This window comes from Salvelinus alpinus, chromosome 18, assembly GCF_045679555.1.
Source record: "Salvelinus alpinus chromosome 18, SLU_Salpinus.1, whole genome shotgun sequence".
In the NCBI taxonomy this organism is placed as follows: Eukaryota; Metazoa; Chordata; class Actinopteri; order Salmoniformes; family Salmonidae; genus Salvelinus; species Salvelinus alpinus.
In genome coordinates this window covers 40,834,979-40,854,604 of record NC_092103.1, presented here as the reverse complement: position 1 = coordinate 40,854,604, position 19,626 = coordinate 40,834,979, and the positions used below count along the sequence as shown (strand labels likewise).

The following is a 19,626-nucleotide window of genomic DNA, read 5'->3' as shown; positions in this document are numbered from 1 at the left end:
TTGTGTGGACAGGTGTCTGGGCTGAGTATTGGGACAGGTGCTGTGTGTTGTGTGGACAGGTGTCTGGGCTGAATATTGGGACAGGTGTCTGGGCTGAGTATTGGGCGTAGTGGGGTGTGTGTAGAGGTGTCTGGGCTGAGTATTGGGCGTAGTGGGGTGTGTGTAGAGGTGTCTGGGCTGAGTATTGGGCGTAGTGGGGTGTGTGTAGAGGTGTCTGAGCTGAGTATTGGGCGTAGTGGAGTTCAGGAGATGACGGATCATTTGCTACCTGGCTGCCATTTGAGACGGCGCTACTGTAATTCTATAAGCGTGTGTGCGTGTGTGCGTGTGTGTGTGTGTGTGTGCGTGTGTCTGTGTGTGTTGCTAGGGAAAGGTCTTAGAGGCCCACTGAATAGGTTTCTCACACACACAAAGGACGCTTCAGTCAGCAGTAGAGTATGTGGGGAATAGGCCTCTTCAGTCAGCAGTAGAGTATGTGGGGAATAGGCCTCTTCAATCAGCAGTAGAGTATGTGGGGAATAGGCCTCTTCAGTCAGCAGTAGAGTATGTGGGGAATAGGCCTCTTCAGTCAGCAGTAGAGTATGTGGGGAATAGGCCTCCTCAGTCAGCAGTAGAGTATGTGGGGAATAGGCCTCTTCAGTCAGCAGTAGAGTATGTGGGGAATAGGCCTCTTCAGTCAGCAGTAGAGTATGTGGGGAATAGGCCTCTTCAGTCAGCAGTAGAGTATGTGGGGAATAGGCCTCTTCAGTCAGCAGTAGAGTATGTGGGGAATAGGCCTCTTCAGTCAGCAGTAGAGTATGTGGGGAATAGGCCTCTTCAGTCAGCAGTAGAGTATGTGGGGAATAGGCCTCTTCAGTCAGCAGTAGAGTATGTGGGGAATAGGCCTCTTTGTCTCACTGACTGAAAGTTCCAAGGGTATGCACAGATGTTGGATCTTCATTTGAGCCAGTTTGCTACAGCAGGAAAATACAATTACAAACTTCAGAAGCCTTTTTAACCCTCAAATACACTACACGTTTTAAATGTCCTGCATTGCAGGAAAGTTCTCCTGCAACATGGTGATCAAGTTAAGATCCTACATCTGTACAGCCGGGGTAGGAATGAGTAGATGGGTAGTTTTGACTAGTGTCAGGACATCAGTACTTACTCTGCATCTCTTTGGTTAGAAATACACTATGGTGAGATGTGTCCTTTTCTGCCCAATTAGGTCATGTATTGACACTATTTCTGTCCATTCAAATGACCCCTTTTGGCTTGAGCACCACTATAGGAAAAAGTTCTGTATAGCCTCTTTAAAATAAAATGCATTTAAAACGAGAAGGAAAAGTACTGAACCACAAAAACAAAGTGAGAAATGAGAGTTCAGAATTATATCCTTGGCCTCAGAGGGATGGTTGCAGCACTGACACATTTTTCACTCCCGGAGCCAAAACACAAGGCTCCACAAGTTGAAAAGAGAAGTAAAAGATAAATACGCCTTGAATGATGGTGTTCTCTTGTCAAGGTGTTCTTATTTTGTCAGCAGGACCGGCTCCTCTTCTCCTTTTTAGGAGAGGAATCAAAAAAGAATTTGTCATTATCTGCTTCCAGAGAACACGGTGAACTTAAACTATGATTCTTTCCATGGCCTTTTTCTTCTGGCATCCTCCCTTTGTGATGTCATGAAGATGTCTGGTTCTAATGAAGAGGACTGTAGTTCCTCACTGACACCATTATTATCATCATGAAGATGTCCTGAAGATGTCTGGTTCTAATGAAGAGGACTGTAGTTCCTCACTGACACCATTATTATTATCATGAAGATGTCTGGTTCTAATGAAGAGGACTGTAGTTCCTCACTGACACCATTATTATTATCATGAAGATGTCCTGAAGATGTCTGGTTCTAATGAAGAGGACTGTAGATCCTCACTGACACCATTATTATTATCATGAAGATGTCTGGTTCTAATGAAGAGGACTGTAGTTCTTCACTGACACCATTATTATTATCATGAAGATGTCTGGTTCTAATGAAGAGGACTGTAGTTCCTCACTGACACCATTATTATCATCATGAAGATGTCTGGTTCTAATGAAGAGGACTGTAGTTCCTCACTGACACCATTATTATCATCATGAAGATGTCTGGTTCTAATGAAGAGGACTGTAGTTCTTCACTGACACCATTATTATTATCATGAAGATGTCCTGAAGATGTCTGGTTCTAATGAAGAGGACTGTAGTTCCTCACTGACACCATTATTATTATCATGAAGATGTCTGGATCTAATGAAGAGGACTGTAGTTCCTCACTGACACCATTATTATTATCATGAAGATGTCTGGTTCTAATGAAGAGGACTGTAGTTCCTCACTGACACCATTATTATTATCATGAAGATGTCTGGTTCTAATGAAGAGGACTGTAGTTCCTCACTGACACCATTATTATTATCATGAAGATGTCTGGTTCTAATGAAGAGGACTGTAGTTCCTCACTGACACCATTATTATCATCATGAAGATGTGCTGGTTCTAATGAAGAGGACTGTAGTTCCTCACTGACACCATTATTATTATCATGAAGATGTCCTGAAGATGTCTGGTTCTAATGAAGAGGACTGTAGTTCCTCACTGACACCATTATTATCATCATGAAGATGTCTGGTTCTAATGAAGAGGACTGTAGTTCCTCACTGACACCATTATTATTATCATGAAGATGTCCTGAAGATGTCTGGTTCTAATGAAGAGGACTGTAGTTCTTCACTGACACCATTATTATTATCATGAAGATGTCTGGATCTAATGAAGAGGACTGTAGTTCTTCACTGACACCATTATTATTATCATGAAGATGTCCTGAAGATGTCTGGTTCTAATGAAGAGGACTGTAGTTCTTCACTGACACCATTATTATCATCATGAAGATGTCTGGATCTAATGAAGAGGACTGTAGTTCCTCACTGACACCATTATTATTATCATGAAGATGTCTGAAGATGTCTGGTTCTAATGAAGAGGACTGTAGTTCTTCACTGACACCATTATTATCATCATGAAGATGTCCTGAAGATGTCTGGTTCTAATGAAGAGGACTGTAGTTCCTCACTGACACCATTATTATCATCATGAAGATGTCTGGATCTAATGAAGAGGACTGTAGTTCCTCACTGACACCATTATTATTATCATGAAGATGTCTGGTTCTAATGAAGAGGACTGTAGTTCCTCACTGACACCATTATTATTATCATGAAGATGTCTGGTTCTAATGAAGAGGACTGTAGTTCCTCACTGACACCATTATTATTATCATGAAGATGTCTGGTTCTAATGAAGAGGACTGTAGTTCCTCACTGACACCATTATTATTATCATGAAGATGTCTGGTTCTAATGAAGAGGACTGTAGTTCCTCACTGACACCATTATTATTATCATGAAGATGTCTGGTTCTAATGAAGAGGACTGTAGTTCTTCACTGACACCATTATTATTATCATGAAGATGTCCTGAAGATGTCTGGTTCTAATGAAGAGGACTGTAGTTCCTCACTGACACCATTATTATTATCATGAAGATGTCTGGATTCTAATGAAGAGGACTGTAGTTCCTCACTGACACCATTATTATTATCATGAAGATGTCTGGTTCTAATGAAGAGGACTGTAGTTCCTCACTGACACCATTATTATTATCATGAAGATGTCCTGAAGATGTCTGGTTCTAATGAAGAGGACTGTAGTTCCTCACTGACACCATTATTATTATCATGAAGATGTCTGGTTCTAATGAAGAGGACTGTAGTTCCTCACTGACACCATTATTATTATCATGAAGATGTCTGGATCTAATGAAGAGGACTGTAGTTCCTCACTGACACCATTATTATTATCATGAAGATGTCTGGATCTAATGAAGAGGACTGTAGTTCCTCACTGACACCATTATTATTATCATGAAGATGTCTGGTTCTAATGAAGAGGACTGTAGTTCTTCACTGACACCATTATTATTATCATGAAGATGTCCTGAAGATGTCTGGTTCTAATGAAGAGGACTGTAGTTCCTCACTGACACCATTATTATTATCATGAAGATGACTGTTTCTAATGAAGAGGCCTGTAGTTCCTTACTGACACCATTATTATTATCATGAAGGTGGATTTACAGGAAATTGACTATGTACATGTAAGCGCTATAGATTTCTATAACTGAGATTGACACTTCTACTCATTGATCACTTTTAGACAGGGCTACTGTACTTTTGGACAGTCCGTGCCTAAAGTTGTCGGCAATCCAGAGTTTCATAAAGATTTGATAAAACATTCCTGACTATGAGAAGTAGGTTGTACAAATGAAGAACACTGAGACAGAACACTGAGACAGAACACTGAGACAGAACACTGAGACAGAACACTGAGACAGAACACTGAGACAGAACACTGAGACAGAATACTGAGACAGAATACTGAGACAGAACACTGAGACAGAATACTGAGACAGAATACTGAGACAGAATACTGAGACAGAATACTGAGACAGAACACTGAGACAGAATACTGAGACAGAACACTGAGACAGAACACTGAGACAGAATACTGAGACAGAACACTGAGACAGAACACTGAGACAGAACACTGAGACAGAACACTGAGACAGAACACTGAGACAGAATACTGAGACAGAACACTGAGACAGAACACTGAGACAGAACACTGAGACAGAACACTGAGACAGAATACTTGCGACATGGTTACGAAGCAAGACACAGGAGAAGTCACTGTCACCTCATAGCCTGGTTCCTCTCTAGGTTTCTTCCTAGGTTCTGGCCTTTCTAGGGAGTTTTTCCTAGCCACCGTGCTTCTACACCTTCATTGCTTGCTGTTTGGGGTTTTAGGCTGGGTTTCTGTACAGCACTTTGAGATATCAGCTGATGTAAGAAGGGCTATATAAATTTGATTTGATTTGATTTACACTTTTTAATACAATGGAAGAACTAGATCATGATGGCGTAGACATTCATAGTCCCTATAGCCCTGTGAGTCACACAAAGACTGACGTACTGGATAGAGTAGAGACAGAGGACGATCGGAAGCATGAATACAGCCAGCTCTCATCATACCCCAGGCCTCCTTGTGAGGTGGCCCACTTCGGCTGAATTGTCTTCAGGGAGAGTCTTTAAACAGATAAGGCCGATGATGATGTAGGTAGGGGACCTGGTGTGGTCCCAACGTCACACTGGGGAATCCCTTGTGTGTGTGGTCCTGTGTGTGTCTGTACGTCTGTGTTTGTGTGAGCATGTTTGCATGCATGCATCTGTCTATTGTGTGTGTGTGTGTGCAGGCTTTCTCCAGGTCCCCCCCTCCTTGTGCTGCCACTGTGGCAGACGCTAACTTAGGGAACATGGGTGAAATCCATTCTTAATCGGAGCAGGAGGACAATGGCATCATTGTAGCTTGACTAACCAGCCTAATTAGCTGTGCTAGTTAACTCACCTGTGTCTATGTGTCTGGAGATTCCACACCTACACACTAGTCTCCTATAGTCAGTTTCCTGACCTGTGTTGCATATTATCACAACGCAGTTCTACAGAGGCTATACTCAGGTAGATCTACAGAGACTATACTCAGGTAGATCTACAGAGACTATACTCAGGTAGATCTACAGAGACTATACTCAGGTAGTCCTACAGAGACCATACTCAGGGAGTTCTACAGAGACCATACTCAGGTAGTCCTACAGAGACTGTACTCAGGTAGATCTACAGAGGCTATACTCAGGTAGTCCTACAGAGACCATACTCAGGGAGTTCTACAGAGACCATACTCAGGTAGATCTACAGAGGCTATACTCAGGTAGTCCTACAGAGACCATACTCAGGGAGTTCTACAGAGACCATACTCAGGTAGTTCTACAGAGACTATACTCAGGTAGTCCTACAGAGACCATACTCAGGGAGTTCTACAGAGACCATACTCAGGTAGATCTACAGAGGCTATACTCAGGTAGTCCTACAGAGACCATACTCAGGTAGTTCTACAGAGACTATACTCAGGTAGTCCTACAGAGACCATACTCAGGTAGTTCTACAGAGACTATACTCAGGTAGTTCTACAGAGGCTATACTCAGGTAGTTCTACAGAGGCTGTACTCAGGTAGTTCTACAGAGACTATACTCAGGTAGTTCTACAGAGGCTATACTCAGGTAGTTCTACAGAGGCTGTACTCAGGTAGTTCTACAGAGACTATACTCAGGTAGTTCTACAGAGGCTATACTCAGGTAGTTCTACAGAGGCTGTACTCAGGTAGTTCTACAGAGACTATACTCAGGTAGATCTACAGAGACTATACTCAGGTAGTTCTACAGAGACTATACTCAGGTAGTTCTACAGAGGCTGTACTCAGGTAGTTCTACAGAGACTATACTCAGGTAGATCTACAGAGGCTATACTCAGGTAGATCTACAGAGGCTATACTCAGGTAGTTCTACAGAGGCTGTACTCAGGTAGTTCTACAGAGACTATACTCAGGGAGTTCTACAGAGGCTATACTCAGGTAGTTCTACAGAGACTATACTCAGGTAGTTCTACAGAGACTATACTCAGGTAGATCTACAGAGACTATACTCAGGTAGTTCTACAGAGACTATACTCAGGTAGTTCTACAGAGACTATACTCAGGTAGTTCTACAGAGGCTATACTCAGGTAGTCCTACAGAGGCTATACTCAGGTAGTTCTACAGAGACTATACTCAGGTAGTTCTACAGAGACTATACTCAGGTAGTTCTACAGAGGCTGTACTCAGGTAGATCTACAGAGGCTATACTCAGGTAGTTCTACAGAGACTATACTCAGGTAGTCCTACAGAGACTATACTCAGGTAGTTCTACAGAGGCTATACTCAGGGAGTTCTACAGAGGCTATACTCAGGTAGTTCTACAGAGGCTATACTCAGGTAGTTCTACAGAGACTATACTCAGGTAGTTCTACAGAGACTATACTCAGGTAGTTCTACAGAGACTATACTCAGGTAATTCTACAGAGGCTATACTCAGGTAGTTCTACAGAGACTATACTCAGGTAGATCTACAGAGACTATACTCAGGTAATTCTACAGAGGCTATACTCAGGTAGTTCTACAGAGACTATACTCAGGTAGTTCTACAGAGACTATACTCAGGTAGTTCTACAGAGGCTATACTCAGGTAGTTCTACAGAGACTATACTCAGGGAGTTCTACAGAGACTATACTCAGGTAGATCTACAGAGACTATACTCAGGTAATTCTACAGAGGCTATACTCAGGTAGTTCTACAGAGACTATACTCAGGTAGTTCTACAGAGACTATACTCAGGTAGTCCTACAGAGACCATACTCAGGTAGTTCTACAGAGACTATACTCAGGTAGTTCTACAGAGACTATACTCAGGTAGTCCTACAGAGACTATACTCAGGTAGTTCTACAGAGACTATACTCAGGTAGATCTACAGAGACTATACTCAGGTAGTTCTACAGAGACTATACTCAGGTAGTTCTACAGAGACTATACTCAGGTAGTTCTACAGAGACTATACTCAGGTAGATCTACAGAGACTATACTCAGGTAGTTCTACAGAGACTATACTCAGGTAGTCCTACAGAGACCATACTCATGGAGTTCTACAGAGGCCATACTCAGGTAGATCTACAGAGGCTATACTCAGGTAGTCCTACAGAGACTATACTCAGGTAGTTCTACAGAGACTATACTCAGGTAGTTCTACATAGACTATACTCAGGTAGTCCTACAGAGACTATACTCAGGTAGTTCTACAGAGGCTATACTCAGGTAGTTCTACAGAGACTATACTCAGGTAGTTCTACATAGACTATACTCAGGTAGTCCTACAGAGACTATACTCAGGTAGTTCTACAGAGACTATACTCAGGTAGTTCTACATAGACTATACTCAGGTAGTTCTACAGAGACTATACTCAGGTAGTTCTACATAGACTATACTCAGGTAGTTGTACAGAGACTATACTCAGGTAGTTCTACATAGACTATACTCAGGTAGTCCTACAGAGACTATACTCAGGTAGTTCTACAGAGACTATACTCAGGTAGTTCTACATAGACTATACTCAGGTAGATCTACAGAGACTATACTCAGGTAGTCCTACAGAGACTATACTCAGGTAGTTCTACAGAGGCTATACTCAGGTAGTTGTACAGAGGCTATATACAGGTAGTGCTACAGAGACCATACTCAGGTAGTTCTACAGAGACTATACTCAGGTAGTTGTACAGAGGCTATATACAGGTAGTCCTACAGAGACCATACTCAGGGAGTTCTACAGAGACCATACTCAGGTAGATCTACAGAGGCTATACTCAGGTAGTCCTACAGAGACTATACTCAGGTAGTTCTACAGAGACTATACTCAGGTAGTCCTACAGAGACCATACTCAGGTAGTTCTACAGAGACTATACTCAGGTAGTTCTACAGAGGCTATACTCAGGTAGTTCTACAGAGGCTGTACTCAGGTAGTTCTACAGAGACTATACTCAGGTAGTTCTACAGAGGCTATACTCAGGTAGTTCTACAGAGGCTGTACTCAGGTAGTTCTACAGAGACTATACTCAGGTAGTTCTACAGAGGCTATACTCAGGTAGTTCTACAGAGGCTGTACTCAGGTAGTTCTACAGAGACTATACTCAGGTAGATCTACAGAGACTATACTCAGGTAGTTCTACAGAGACTATACTCAGGTAGTTCTACAGAGGCTGTACTCAGGTAGTTCTACAGAGACTATACTCAGGTAGATCTACAGAGGCTATACTCAGGTAGATCTACAGAGGCTATACTCAGGTAGTTCTACAGAGGCTGTACTCAGGTAGTTCTACAGAGACTATACTCAGGGAGTTCTACAGAGGCTATACTCAGGTAGTTCTACAGAGACTATACTCAGGTAGTTCTACAGAGACTATACTCAGGTAGATCTACAGAGACTATACTCAGGTAGTTCTACAGAGACTATACTCAGGTAGTTCTACAGAGACTATACTCAGGTAGTTCTACAGAGGCTATACTCAGGTAGTCCTACAGAGGCTATACTCAGGTAGTTCTACAGAGACTATACTCAGGTAGTTCTACAGAGACTATACTCAGGTAGTTCTACAGAGGCTGTACTCAGGTAGATCTACAGAGGCTATACTCAGGTAGTTCTACAGAGACTATACTCAGGTAGTCCTACAGAGACTATACTCAGGTAGTTCTACAGAGGCTATACTCAGGGAGTTCTACAGAGGCTATACTCAGGTAGTTCTACAGAGGCTATACTCAGGTAGTTCTACAGAGACTATACTCAGGTAGTTCTACAGAGACTATACTCAGGTAGTTCTACAGAGACTATACTCAGGTAATTCTACAGAGGCTATACTCAGGTAGTTCTACAGAGACTATACTCAGGTAGATCTACAGAGACTATACTCAGGTAATTCTACAGAGGCTATACTCAGGTAGTTCTACAGAGACTATACTCAGGTAGTTCTACAGAGACTATACTCAGGTAGTTCTACAGAGGCTATACTCAGGTAGTTCTACAGAGACTATACTCAGGGAGTTCTACAGAGACTATACTCAGGTAGATCTACAGAGACTATACTCAGGTAATTCTACAGAGGCTATACTCAGGTAGTTCTACAGAGACTATACTCAGGTAGTTCTACAGAGACTATACTCAGGTAGTCCTACAGAGACCATACTCAGGTAGTTCTACAGAGACTATACTCAGGTAGTTCTACAGAGACTATACTCAGGTAGTCCTACAGAGACTATACTCAGGTAGTTCTACAGAGACTATACTCAGGTAGATCTACAGAGACTATACTCAGGTAGTTCTACAGAGACTATACTCAGGTAGTTCTACAGAGACTATACTCAGGTAGTTCTACAGAGACTATACTCAGGTAGATCTACAGAGACTATACTCAGGTAGTTCTACAGAGACTATACTCAGGTAGTCCTACAGAGACCATACTCATGGAGTTCTACAGAGGCCATACTCAGGTAGATCTACAGAGGCTATACTCAGGTAGTCCTACAGAGACTATACTCAGGTAGTTCTACAGAGACTATACTCAGGTAGTTCTACATAGACTATACTCAGGTAGTCCTACAGAGACTATACTCAGGTAGTTCTACAGAGGCTATACTCAGGTAGTTCTACAGAGACTATACTCAGGTAGTTCTACATAGACTATACTCAGGTAGTCCTACAGAGACTATACTCAGGTAGTTCTACAGAGACTATACTCAGGTAGTTCTACATAGACTATACTCAGGTAGTTCTACAGAGACTATACTCAGGTAGTTCTACATAGACTATACTCAGGTAGTTGTACAGAGACTATACTCAGGTAGTTCTACATAGACTATACTCAGGTAGTCCTACAGAGACTATACTCAGGTAGTTCTACAGAGACTATACTCAGGTAGTTCTACATAGACTATACTCAGGTAGATCTACAGAGACTATACTCAGGTAGTCCTACAGAGACTATACTCAGGTAGTTCTACAGAGGCTATACTCAGGTAGTTGTACAGAGGCTATATACAGGTAGTGCTACAGAGACCATACTCAGGTAGTTCTACAGAGACTATACTCAGGTAGTTGTACAGAGGCTATATACAGGTAGTGCTACAGAGGCTATACTCATGTAGTTCTACAGAGACTATACTCAGGTAGTTCTACAGAGACTATACTCAGGTAGTCCTACAGAGACTATACTCAGGTAGTTCTACAGAGACTATACTCAGGTAGATCTACAGAGGCTATACTCAGGTAGTTATACAGAGACTATACTCAGGTAGATCTACAGAGGCTATACTCAGGTAGTTCTACAGAGACTATACTCAGGTAGTTCTACAGAGACTATACTCAGGTAGTCCTACAGAGACTATACTCAGGTAGTTCTACAGAGGCTATACTCAGGTAGTTGTACAGAGGCTATATACAGGTAGTGCTACAGAGGCTATACTCAGGTAGATCTACAGAGACTATACTTACGTGGTTCAACAAGGAACTTTTACCTCTGGGGGTACTCTCCAGAAATATTGTCCATAAAATACCCCATTGGGCAAAAAGGGGTACATCTTCCAACGCTAATGAGCAAAAGCATATTTTTGGATTGTGAATGTGAACACCTCTCTTCTAACATTTAATCTCTCTGTTTCTCCGTAGCTTCGATGTTGACAATGGCACATCATCGGGACGCAGCCCCCTGGACCCCATGGCCAGTCCAGGGTCAGGGCTCGTCCTGCAGGCCAACTTTGTCCACAGTCAGCGGAGAGAGTCCTTCCTCTACCGCTCGGACTCGGACTACGACCTGTCCCCCAAGTCCATGTCCAGAAACTCCTCCATCGCCAGTGACATGTGAGTGCAAATCCTACATGTCTCTTGTACTTCTTCTCCCTTTCTAAACCATTGTTGATTGTGACTTTCTCTAATAATACACATTATAACCATTAAACTGATCATCTTAGCTGGCTAATTTATTTTGGCTGACTAATGAGCTAACGAGCTAACTGGTTAACCATTGACATCCCTAATCTGAACAATTGTTCTAAAGATGTTAAAACAAGCATGTGTTTCTATCAGGACAATATACATGGTGTTAAGTTATGGTAAGTCAAAGAGTGGTCTTTAACAGTGATTGAAACTAAATTAAATGATTGATGGTGGATTTGGTGCTCCCTAAACATGACTTGAATGTTATGTTCCATTTTGTCTCCCAGAGAGTTTGTTGAGATCAGGTCAGGTCGAAAGTATTGGAAAATATTCACTACTAAACTTACTAAACTACCCTGAAGTAATGAGCCTGTTATTTAGATGCCTCGATTGTAAATCACTCATCGGCCCGCCAGTATGTACCGAGTAGGTGACCTGTGGCTGAATTTTCCATACAAATGTAATACAAACTAATCCCTCCCAAGTTCAAATATTTGTAAGAAGCTATTATTGAATGGCTAAAAATAACGGTCCTCCAAATGGGATTTTTGTGGCCTGTAATCTGGACTAGTGACTTTCATCTGAAGTAGTACATCTCATACGAGACTCTTTTCCCAGGAAGTATCATGAGTCTGTTCCCACTAGTCATCATGGGATTTAAACAGACATTACAAACCAGGGCACCAGGCCCTCTCTCTGTCTTCTACACAGCATGACGTTGACCTTGTTGACCTCGGCACATAAATGTCCCAGAATATGCTCTCGGAAGTCATAGGCTGTGTTTACACAGGTAGCACAATTCTGATATTTGGCTCAATTACTGGCAAAAGAGCTGATCTGCTTGGCCAGAAGACCAATTAGTAAATAAAACATCAGAATTGGTCTGACTGTGTAAACTTAGCTATAATAAACTTTTGACTCAGTCACTCCTCTTTAATCAGAGGGTTTCTTATGGGAAATGACATTGAGAAACTGTGGAACCCCTGGAGCAGGGAGTTAACAACTCTGGTTCTGATGTGCCGGAGGTACCTAAAGTTTCGCTTTAGTTTCGCTTTAGACATGGAATACCATGTTGGTGAAATGTATCCAATTTAATTGATCAATTAATGGATCTTCTCAGTTGGTGAGGTAATTAGTAGAGACAGGTGTGGTGCCTGGTTAGAACGAAATCCTGCAGTACCAGAGGTACTCAGAACCAGGGTTGCCTACCCCTGTCCTCCTGTCGCTCCACATATGATGGGATCCTCCAGTTTTTCCCCTAGGATTTTTTTCAGCTATGAATATAGGGGAAACACTGAATCCTCAATTCCATCTCTCTCTCTCTTTCTCTCTCTCTCTCTCTCTCTCTCTCTCTCTCTCTCTCTCTCTCTCTCTCTCTCTCTCTCTCTCTCTCTCTCTCTCTCTCTCTCTCTCTCTCTCTCTCTCTCTCTCTCTCTCTCTCTCTCTCTCTCTCTCTCTCTCTCTCTCTCTCTCTATTCATCTGCCCTATCTTTAATGCCCTATAAGTACATACCAGGACACTGTCCTCCATGTTGTCCTTCCATCAGGAGGATCAAACAGTAGACTGAAGTCATGTTGTCCTCTCTCTGTTGAGAGACAGACAGTGGACTGAAGTCATGTTGTCCTCTCTCTGTTGAGAGACAGACAGTGGACTGAAGTCATGTTGTCCTCTCTCTGTTGAGAGACAGACAGTGGACTGAAGTCATGTTGTCCTCTCTCTGTTGAGAGACACAGTGGACTGAAGTCATGTTGTCCTCTCTCTGTTGAGAGACAGACAGTGGACTGAAGTCATGTTGTCCTCTCTGTTGAGAGACAGACAGTGGACTGAAGTCATGTTGTCCTCTCTCTGTTGAGAGACAGACAGTGGACTGAAGTCATGTTGTCCTCTCTCTGTTGAGAGACAGACAGTGGACTGAAGTCATGTTGTCCTCTCTCTGTTGAGAGACAGACAGTGGACTGAAGTCATGTTGTCCTCTCTCTGTTGAGAGACAGACAGTGGACTGAAGTCATGTTGTCCTCTCTCTGTTGAGAGACAGACAGTGGACTGAAGTCATCCTTGCTTGTGTCTAAATATATGTATCTGACATGTTTGTCTTAACCTTCCACAGTGCTGCTCTCAATGTTGCCTTCTGTTTCTCAGTTCATTCCATATGAGGATGCACATTGGCTATTTATGTCACTGCATCCTCTTTGTGAAAGGCGACAGAGTACAAACTAGGCCCCGTCTTCCTGACTCCTCTGTTACACCGAGGTCTAACTCCGCTGGTGTCATACTGACCTTATCTAAGACCATCTGGACAGAAAGTCATTCATCAGACTATCTGACCTCCCAGCGGGATAAACTGGGCAAAAGATGTTGAAATGACGCAAGACAGAGACCCTGAATGACACAACAAAACTGACTCGCTCAGTGTCCTCCATTTTGTGTTCTTATCGATAGGAATAACCACCTGCAGAGGCCAGGCCTGACCTCGCGACGGTCTGAGCCCGTCATTAGTGGACAGTAAGTGAGGCCCTGCAGACCAACTCCAGTCGCTAACACTTAGTTTCACCCCTTCTTCATAAGGGCCAATGCACTGCCATGGTTATGACACAGTCACTACCATGTTCATTTTTTGACACCTGACTATTGACAGCCGTAACACAAACTGTTGTTTAGGAAAACTAGCTATGTAATCCCAATGTTACCCAGCCTGTTTGTCAAGGACCCCAGCTGTTGCACATTTTTGGTCTATTCAAGAAAAAACATATCTGATTCAGGTGTGCTAGTGTTGTAGCTGAAAAAATGTGTGAAATAGCTTGGGGTCCCCAAGAACCGGTTGGGGAAAAACAAAGCTAGCCAGCTAGCTAGTTTGCTAGCTCTCCCATGCAACGTTGTTTGGGCAAAAGCTCAGTTTTCATAAGAGGACAGCTGTCGTGGCTCGTCTGCCACGTCAAAGGCTTGTTTAATGACGGTATCATTATGTCATGTTTTGTCATGTTATGACAGTGTTATGAAGGCCTTATGACGGAGGCGTCTGCTAAAGTGTTAGCCCCCACCACACACACTAACAGCACGCGCTGACCATGCTGTTACGGAGGAATGCTGTGCCTGTCTCTGCCTTGCTGCTCACACCTCACATCACAGACCAATCACGTTAGACGCACGTGTATCCAATACATCCTCCTCTTTAATGCGCAGAATGGTACAAAAATACAAACAAATTACCAGATTGAATGAGAATTCAGGAAATGTGTCTCCCTAAATTTGATTGACACTCACAGCCAGAGAGAGGCTGACGGTTTAGAGAGTTAAAGACATGGTTTAGTATTCTGGGCATTAAAACCTCACCCCCCAAATCCTTCCCTAGTGGTGCACTCTGGTAGATCTTTCCACCCCTGTGGAAAATTGCAGTGGAACATCCCAATGACATGGCATGAAGGGATGGATCAAAGTCTGGTTTATGGGTTTAGACTCGAGATTAGGCCTAGTCTCTGGGTCTCAGAACATCGTTGTCTCATCTAACATGTGTGATGCTTCATCTTTTGTTTTACGAAGACTGCATGGCATGTAAAGAAGCAGTGTTACAAACTTCCCCCTACTCCAACCCTATCCTGATCATTTGTTTACCACTTTCTCCATCTCCTATTTTGAACAGAGTTGAAGTCATTGTAATAGTAGGCGTTTCGTAGTTCTGGTCCAGTGTGTCTTTCTCAACTATTCTACTAAGTAGTTGAGGAAGGAGCACTAGCGCTTTGTACCAGAGCTAGGCGTTTTGATGCTTTTGTACACTGGACATTCATTCGTTCATTTATTCAGAATTCTTATAAATACATTAAGATGCAAGATACCTACATATGTTAAACTCAGTTTTACTTTGACTAACATCCACAAAAGTGGAAAGTGTAGTTATCAGTCTGTCAGCAGATAGGGCTAGATGTTACAGTAAATCTAAAGCCATTACATTATCAGAACCAAAACTACAATTGTGATGAGCACAAATTAATGAATGACGATACAAACTGCAAGACAAACTGAAATTGAGAAGGTGACTGTGGCTTTTCTACAAAATGAGCAACGGTCTTCAAAGGGGTTTTAATTTGGCTCGGAGGAGGCTCGTTTGCTCACTCGCCGTAACTCGACACCCCCTTTATGCATAATGCAAAGGCCTATGGGAGCTCTGTCATGAGCTTCCACTATAATCCCACCCGATATGCAGAAAGGGAAGGAGGAGCGCTATCAGGTGATGCCATCATAACATGTAACTGATATGTCTCCAGCGGCCTGAAAGAGTTGAGGATGGACGACCTAAAAGTGATTCGGCACTTTCAACATAGCCCGCTGCCAGTGTGTTGTTGCTTCATAGCCAATTCACCATCGTTGAAAATGATCTGTCCTTGTCGATTACTTGAACAGTCTGGCTACTACATCCAGGCTACTTTCAACTTCTTTTTGCAATACTTACAGACAATTCCTGTTTAAGGGGGGAAAACATACTTTTATGCTGAATGAACACTTTGATAGTGATATTTAATTTGCAGTACGGGAGTCAAGAGCGTCAGGGGAGCTAAGTTTAGCCAGCTTTATTTGTAGCACATTCCATACTAGCCATGTCTGATAGCGGTGTGTGAGAGTGGCACTACGCTTCCCATGGAACGTCGACCTTTCTGTGTGTCAGTTGTGATAGGGCGCTCAGTTAACTAGGCATAACTTGCGCCTGCGCTCATATACACACACTCAGACACACACACACTCGACAGACCGCAAACCTCAGGAGCCATTATGAGACCACGAGCGACAAAAACCATGCGTGAAATGGGACGGTTCTTCAGCGAGCCCAATGACTATCGAAGAGGGTATGTTTCCTTTGGGAGGAACCTTCTGAGGCAGTGTTGTTCAACCCTGGTCATTGGGCCCTCCGGGGTTGTTCTTCTGAGGCAGTGTTGTTCAACCCTGGTCCTTGGGCCCTCCGGGGTTGTTCTTCTGAGGCAGTGTTGTTCAACCCTGGTCCTTGGGCCCTCCGGGGTTGTTCTTCTGAGGCAGTGTTGTTCAACCCTGGTCCTTGGGCCCTCCGGGGTTGTTCTTCTGAGGCAGTGTTGTTCAACCCTGGTCCTTGGGCCCTCCGGGGTTGTTCTTCTGAGGCAGTGTTGTTCAACCCTGGTCCTTGGGCCCTCCGGGGTTGTTCGAGCACTGTTGAATCAGATGTATTAGTGAAGGGCTAGAATAAAAACCTGCACACCCTGTCTAGATCTCCAGGACTGAAAGACACTGGTCCCTCTGTCTATTGGAAATGAGCTGATGCCTCCTACCCCTCTCTCCCTTACCCTACCCTGCTTCTCCCTGCACTAATGCCCGCTTAAGCGCACTCCTTCCTGGGGTATCTATCGAGAAGCTGCCACCCGACTCCTCCACTGTGTGTGGTACCTCTGAGTACACTGGTATCCATGCATGGGACTGTTTCATTGTGTTAGTGAGAGAATGCATGCATTCTGTGTTATGGGAATCCACTTCCAATCTAATGCATTGCAGATTAACACATGCTTAACTGAACAAGTACTTGGCCAACCATTCATTTGTTTCTTAATGCAGTGCTAAGCTTTATAAAAGTTACACTTGATTTTTTCCTGTTTGAGTTTGTAAGTAGAGGGGATTCTATGCACCAGTTGCTGGAAAACAACTGACACTTGAAGTTGAGAAACTTGTGGCCAGGGAAGATTCATCCTTCTCATCTGTTGTTGTTGAACAATTTGCTCAGAAAGTTTTTGTTTAAAAAGATCTGTAATATCTGCAGAAACTCAACTGTAAACAAGTCTTCATTAAAATGCTCATACGAGCCAAAGAAGAAACTTTTAGGCCAAAACTCTAGCTAAACTCAAACTTTAGCTCCACACAGCAGTAAGTAATACAACTATGCTAGTCTCAACTATCCTCATCCTCTAAGCAAGGGTCAATTTGTCCAAGGCCAAAGACACATTTGGGGAAATCGATTGGTTCTCCCATGAAACAAACCCAAGTAGCTCTGACGCCACTTCTGGGGCAATCAAGAGACAGTCAGGAGCTACTGAGGGGAGAGAGCGAAGGATAGAGAGTGAAAGAACTTGGCAGAGAGGGTTAGAAACTGATAGAGCTGAGAAAGAAAGAGGCAGGGAGAGAAGTATTAGGATAGAACAGATAGTTGAGAGATTGAGGGCTGCATTTTTGAGGTGTGTCCTTAAAAACATGTTTAAGACTGACCAAAAGCTGGTCCTAGCGGTTAATCAGTTGGTTATGACATTCATTTCTACATCGGACGCCAACACCGTAGCCATATGTAAATCACCAATGTTTTATGAAAATATCACAAGCAGAAAACAGTCAACAGACATTCCCCTTTTTTATTCATATCGGACATTGTTTTTGTCCAGCTTCTGTGAAATGTTTGGACTCATTATGCCCATTGCATAAAAGGTGTCAGTGACTGTAAGAAGCCTGTGTCAGAACATCAAGTTATTAAAAAGACTGCTTATTGTTTCCCGTTTATCATTTCGTCAAAGAATGCATTTTCCACTTTCCTCTGTTGGACATGTCAAATCGCGGGAATTCCGATCGATGTCTGTGGTGCTGAATCCACTTGTAAGTTCGAGCCCGGGCTGTATCACAACCGGCTGTGATCGGGAGTCCCATAGGACTTGGCGTCGCCCGGGTTAGGGGAGGTTTTGGCTGATGAGGCTATACTTGTGTATAGCTTGTGCACATGTTTACTGGTGCGCGTCGGGTTTTGTACCCATGTTGGTTATTTGTTGATGCCGTTGGTTTTGAAATTAAACAGCTCCGGCTATTACCTAGTTCTGCTCTCCTGCGTATGACTTCCCTGCCACCAGTTACGCACACCTTTACAGCCGATGGAAAGCTATAACTATATATATATATATTTGGGAGCAGTAGCAGTGAGTGGACATTTCTCCTTTCTCTTTATATTGGATCTTTTGCCAGCTCCTGTGAAAAGTTTGGATGTGTGTAAAACCTTCCATATTCTTACTTATTATATGCCCACTGGGAGCAAATATGATTCCTGTAACTGTATTTAGACATAGCCTGTTTAAAACAAGTGGTTGTTTCGTTTTATTAGAATTTGATACAATTTATTCACTGTCTTTTTAAGTCTCATCAATAGTGAATGTAATCCTACTTATTGACAACGTTTGGCTTGTCCATGGCTCAGACATAATGCATTTTACAGTAGGCCTAAATCAGTGCAAATGCTATGTTTACAATATATTTCGATATTGAAGCCACGCAATTACTGTTCATAAACATGTTCAACATATTTAGCAAATATGGGATAGGCCTACATTTTGTTTCTGTAGGCTATTTAACAAACTGAGTTATAACGGACTAACATTTCATGCAATCTATAAAAGACTGTAAATACACAACCTGAAGCAACCACATATTTAGCAATGGAGCACGTTCTAATTGGCCAGTGAGGGGTCAAGTCTCGACACACCTTCAACTTATTTATTCTTCAAAACCCAGCCCTTTCTCACCATTGCCAACTACTGCGCCCATAATTCTGGTTGTGAAAATAGCAAAAATATTCCTGACACACCCCCGAACCTTTTGTGCTACTGCCAGTGCTAAGATTTACCATTGAGTTAGGTTTGTTCAAATAGAGCCCTGGTTGTGTTAAACAGAAACCAATAGAAATGAGAGAGAAGGGTACTAAGATCTCCATTGTGGACACCAACAGTGGGTAGAAAAACTTGGGGGAATAATGACAGAGTGGAAGAGATACAGTAGAAAGAGAGGGAGTAGTGACATGGAGGGAGACAGATGAGGCCATAGAAAGCAATGACTGTGAGAGAGAATAGCTTTCTTAGCGGCTGTAACTGTCCTTGTCTCTCTGTCAGCGGATGTATTTAGACCTGACCTTTGGGAGAGTACACGTCCTTCATTGCCTAAGAGTTTCACAGCTCCTCCATATGGACAGACAGTCAGTAGTTGTCAACAACAGAATGGGACAAGTGCCGAAACTCTGGCAAGATCTCTCCAACTAACACTCCAGCTAATAAAACATTGTGTTATTATATGGAGGGTTACAGACCAGTTAACTAGGCCTAAGACCCCTAGACTTAGCGAGTGCAACAATATTAATAGGCTAGTTAATAGTTTTTGTAACACATG

The 19,626-nt window shown here is 42.8% G+C and overlaps 1 protein-coding gene across 9 annotated transcripts in view; it reads left to right on the top strand.

The window, feature by feature from the left end:
• The window catches only part of LOC139544336 (3',5'-cyclic-AMP phosphodiesterase 4D-like), a 335,143-nt gene that overhangs the window by 259,867 nt on the left and 55,650 nt on the right, over positions 1-19,626 (top strand). For 5 of the 9 annotated variants that reach the window (XM_071351319.1, XM_071351323.1, XM_071351320.1 and 2 more), the window contains exons 2-3: positions 11,217-11,408; positions 13,924-13,986. In XM_071351319.1, the coding sequence (XP_071207420.1) occupies positions 11,217-11,408; positions 13,924-13,986 (255 nt within the window). Of the gene's footprint in view, positions 1-11,216; positions 11,409-13,923; positions 13,987-19,626 lie in introns of those variants that run through there. The other 4 variants (XM_071351324.1, XM_071351322.1, XM_071351325.1 and 1 more) reach the window with 2 other exon arrangements.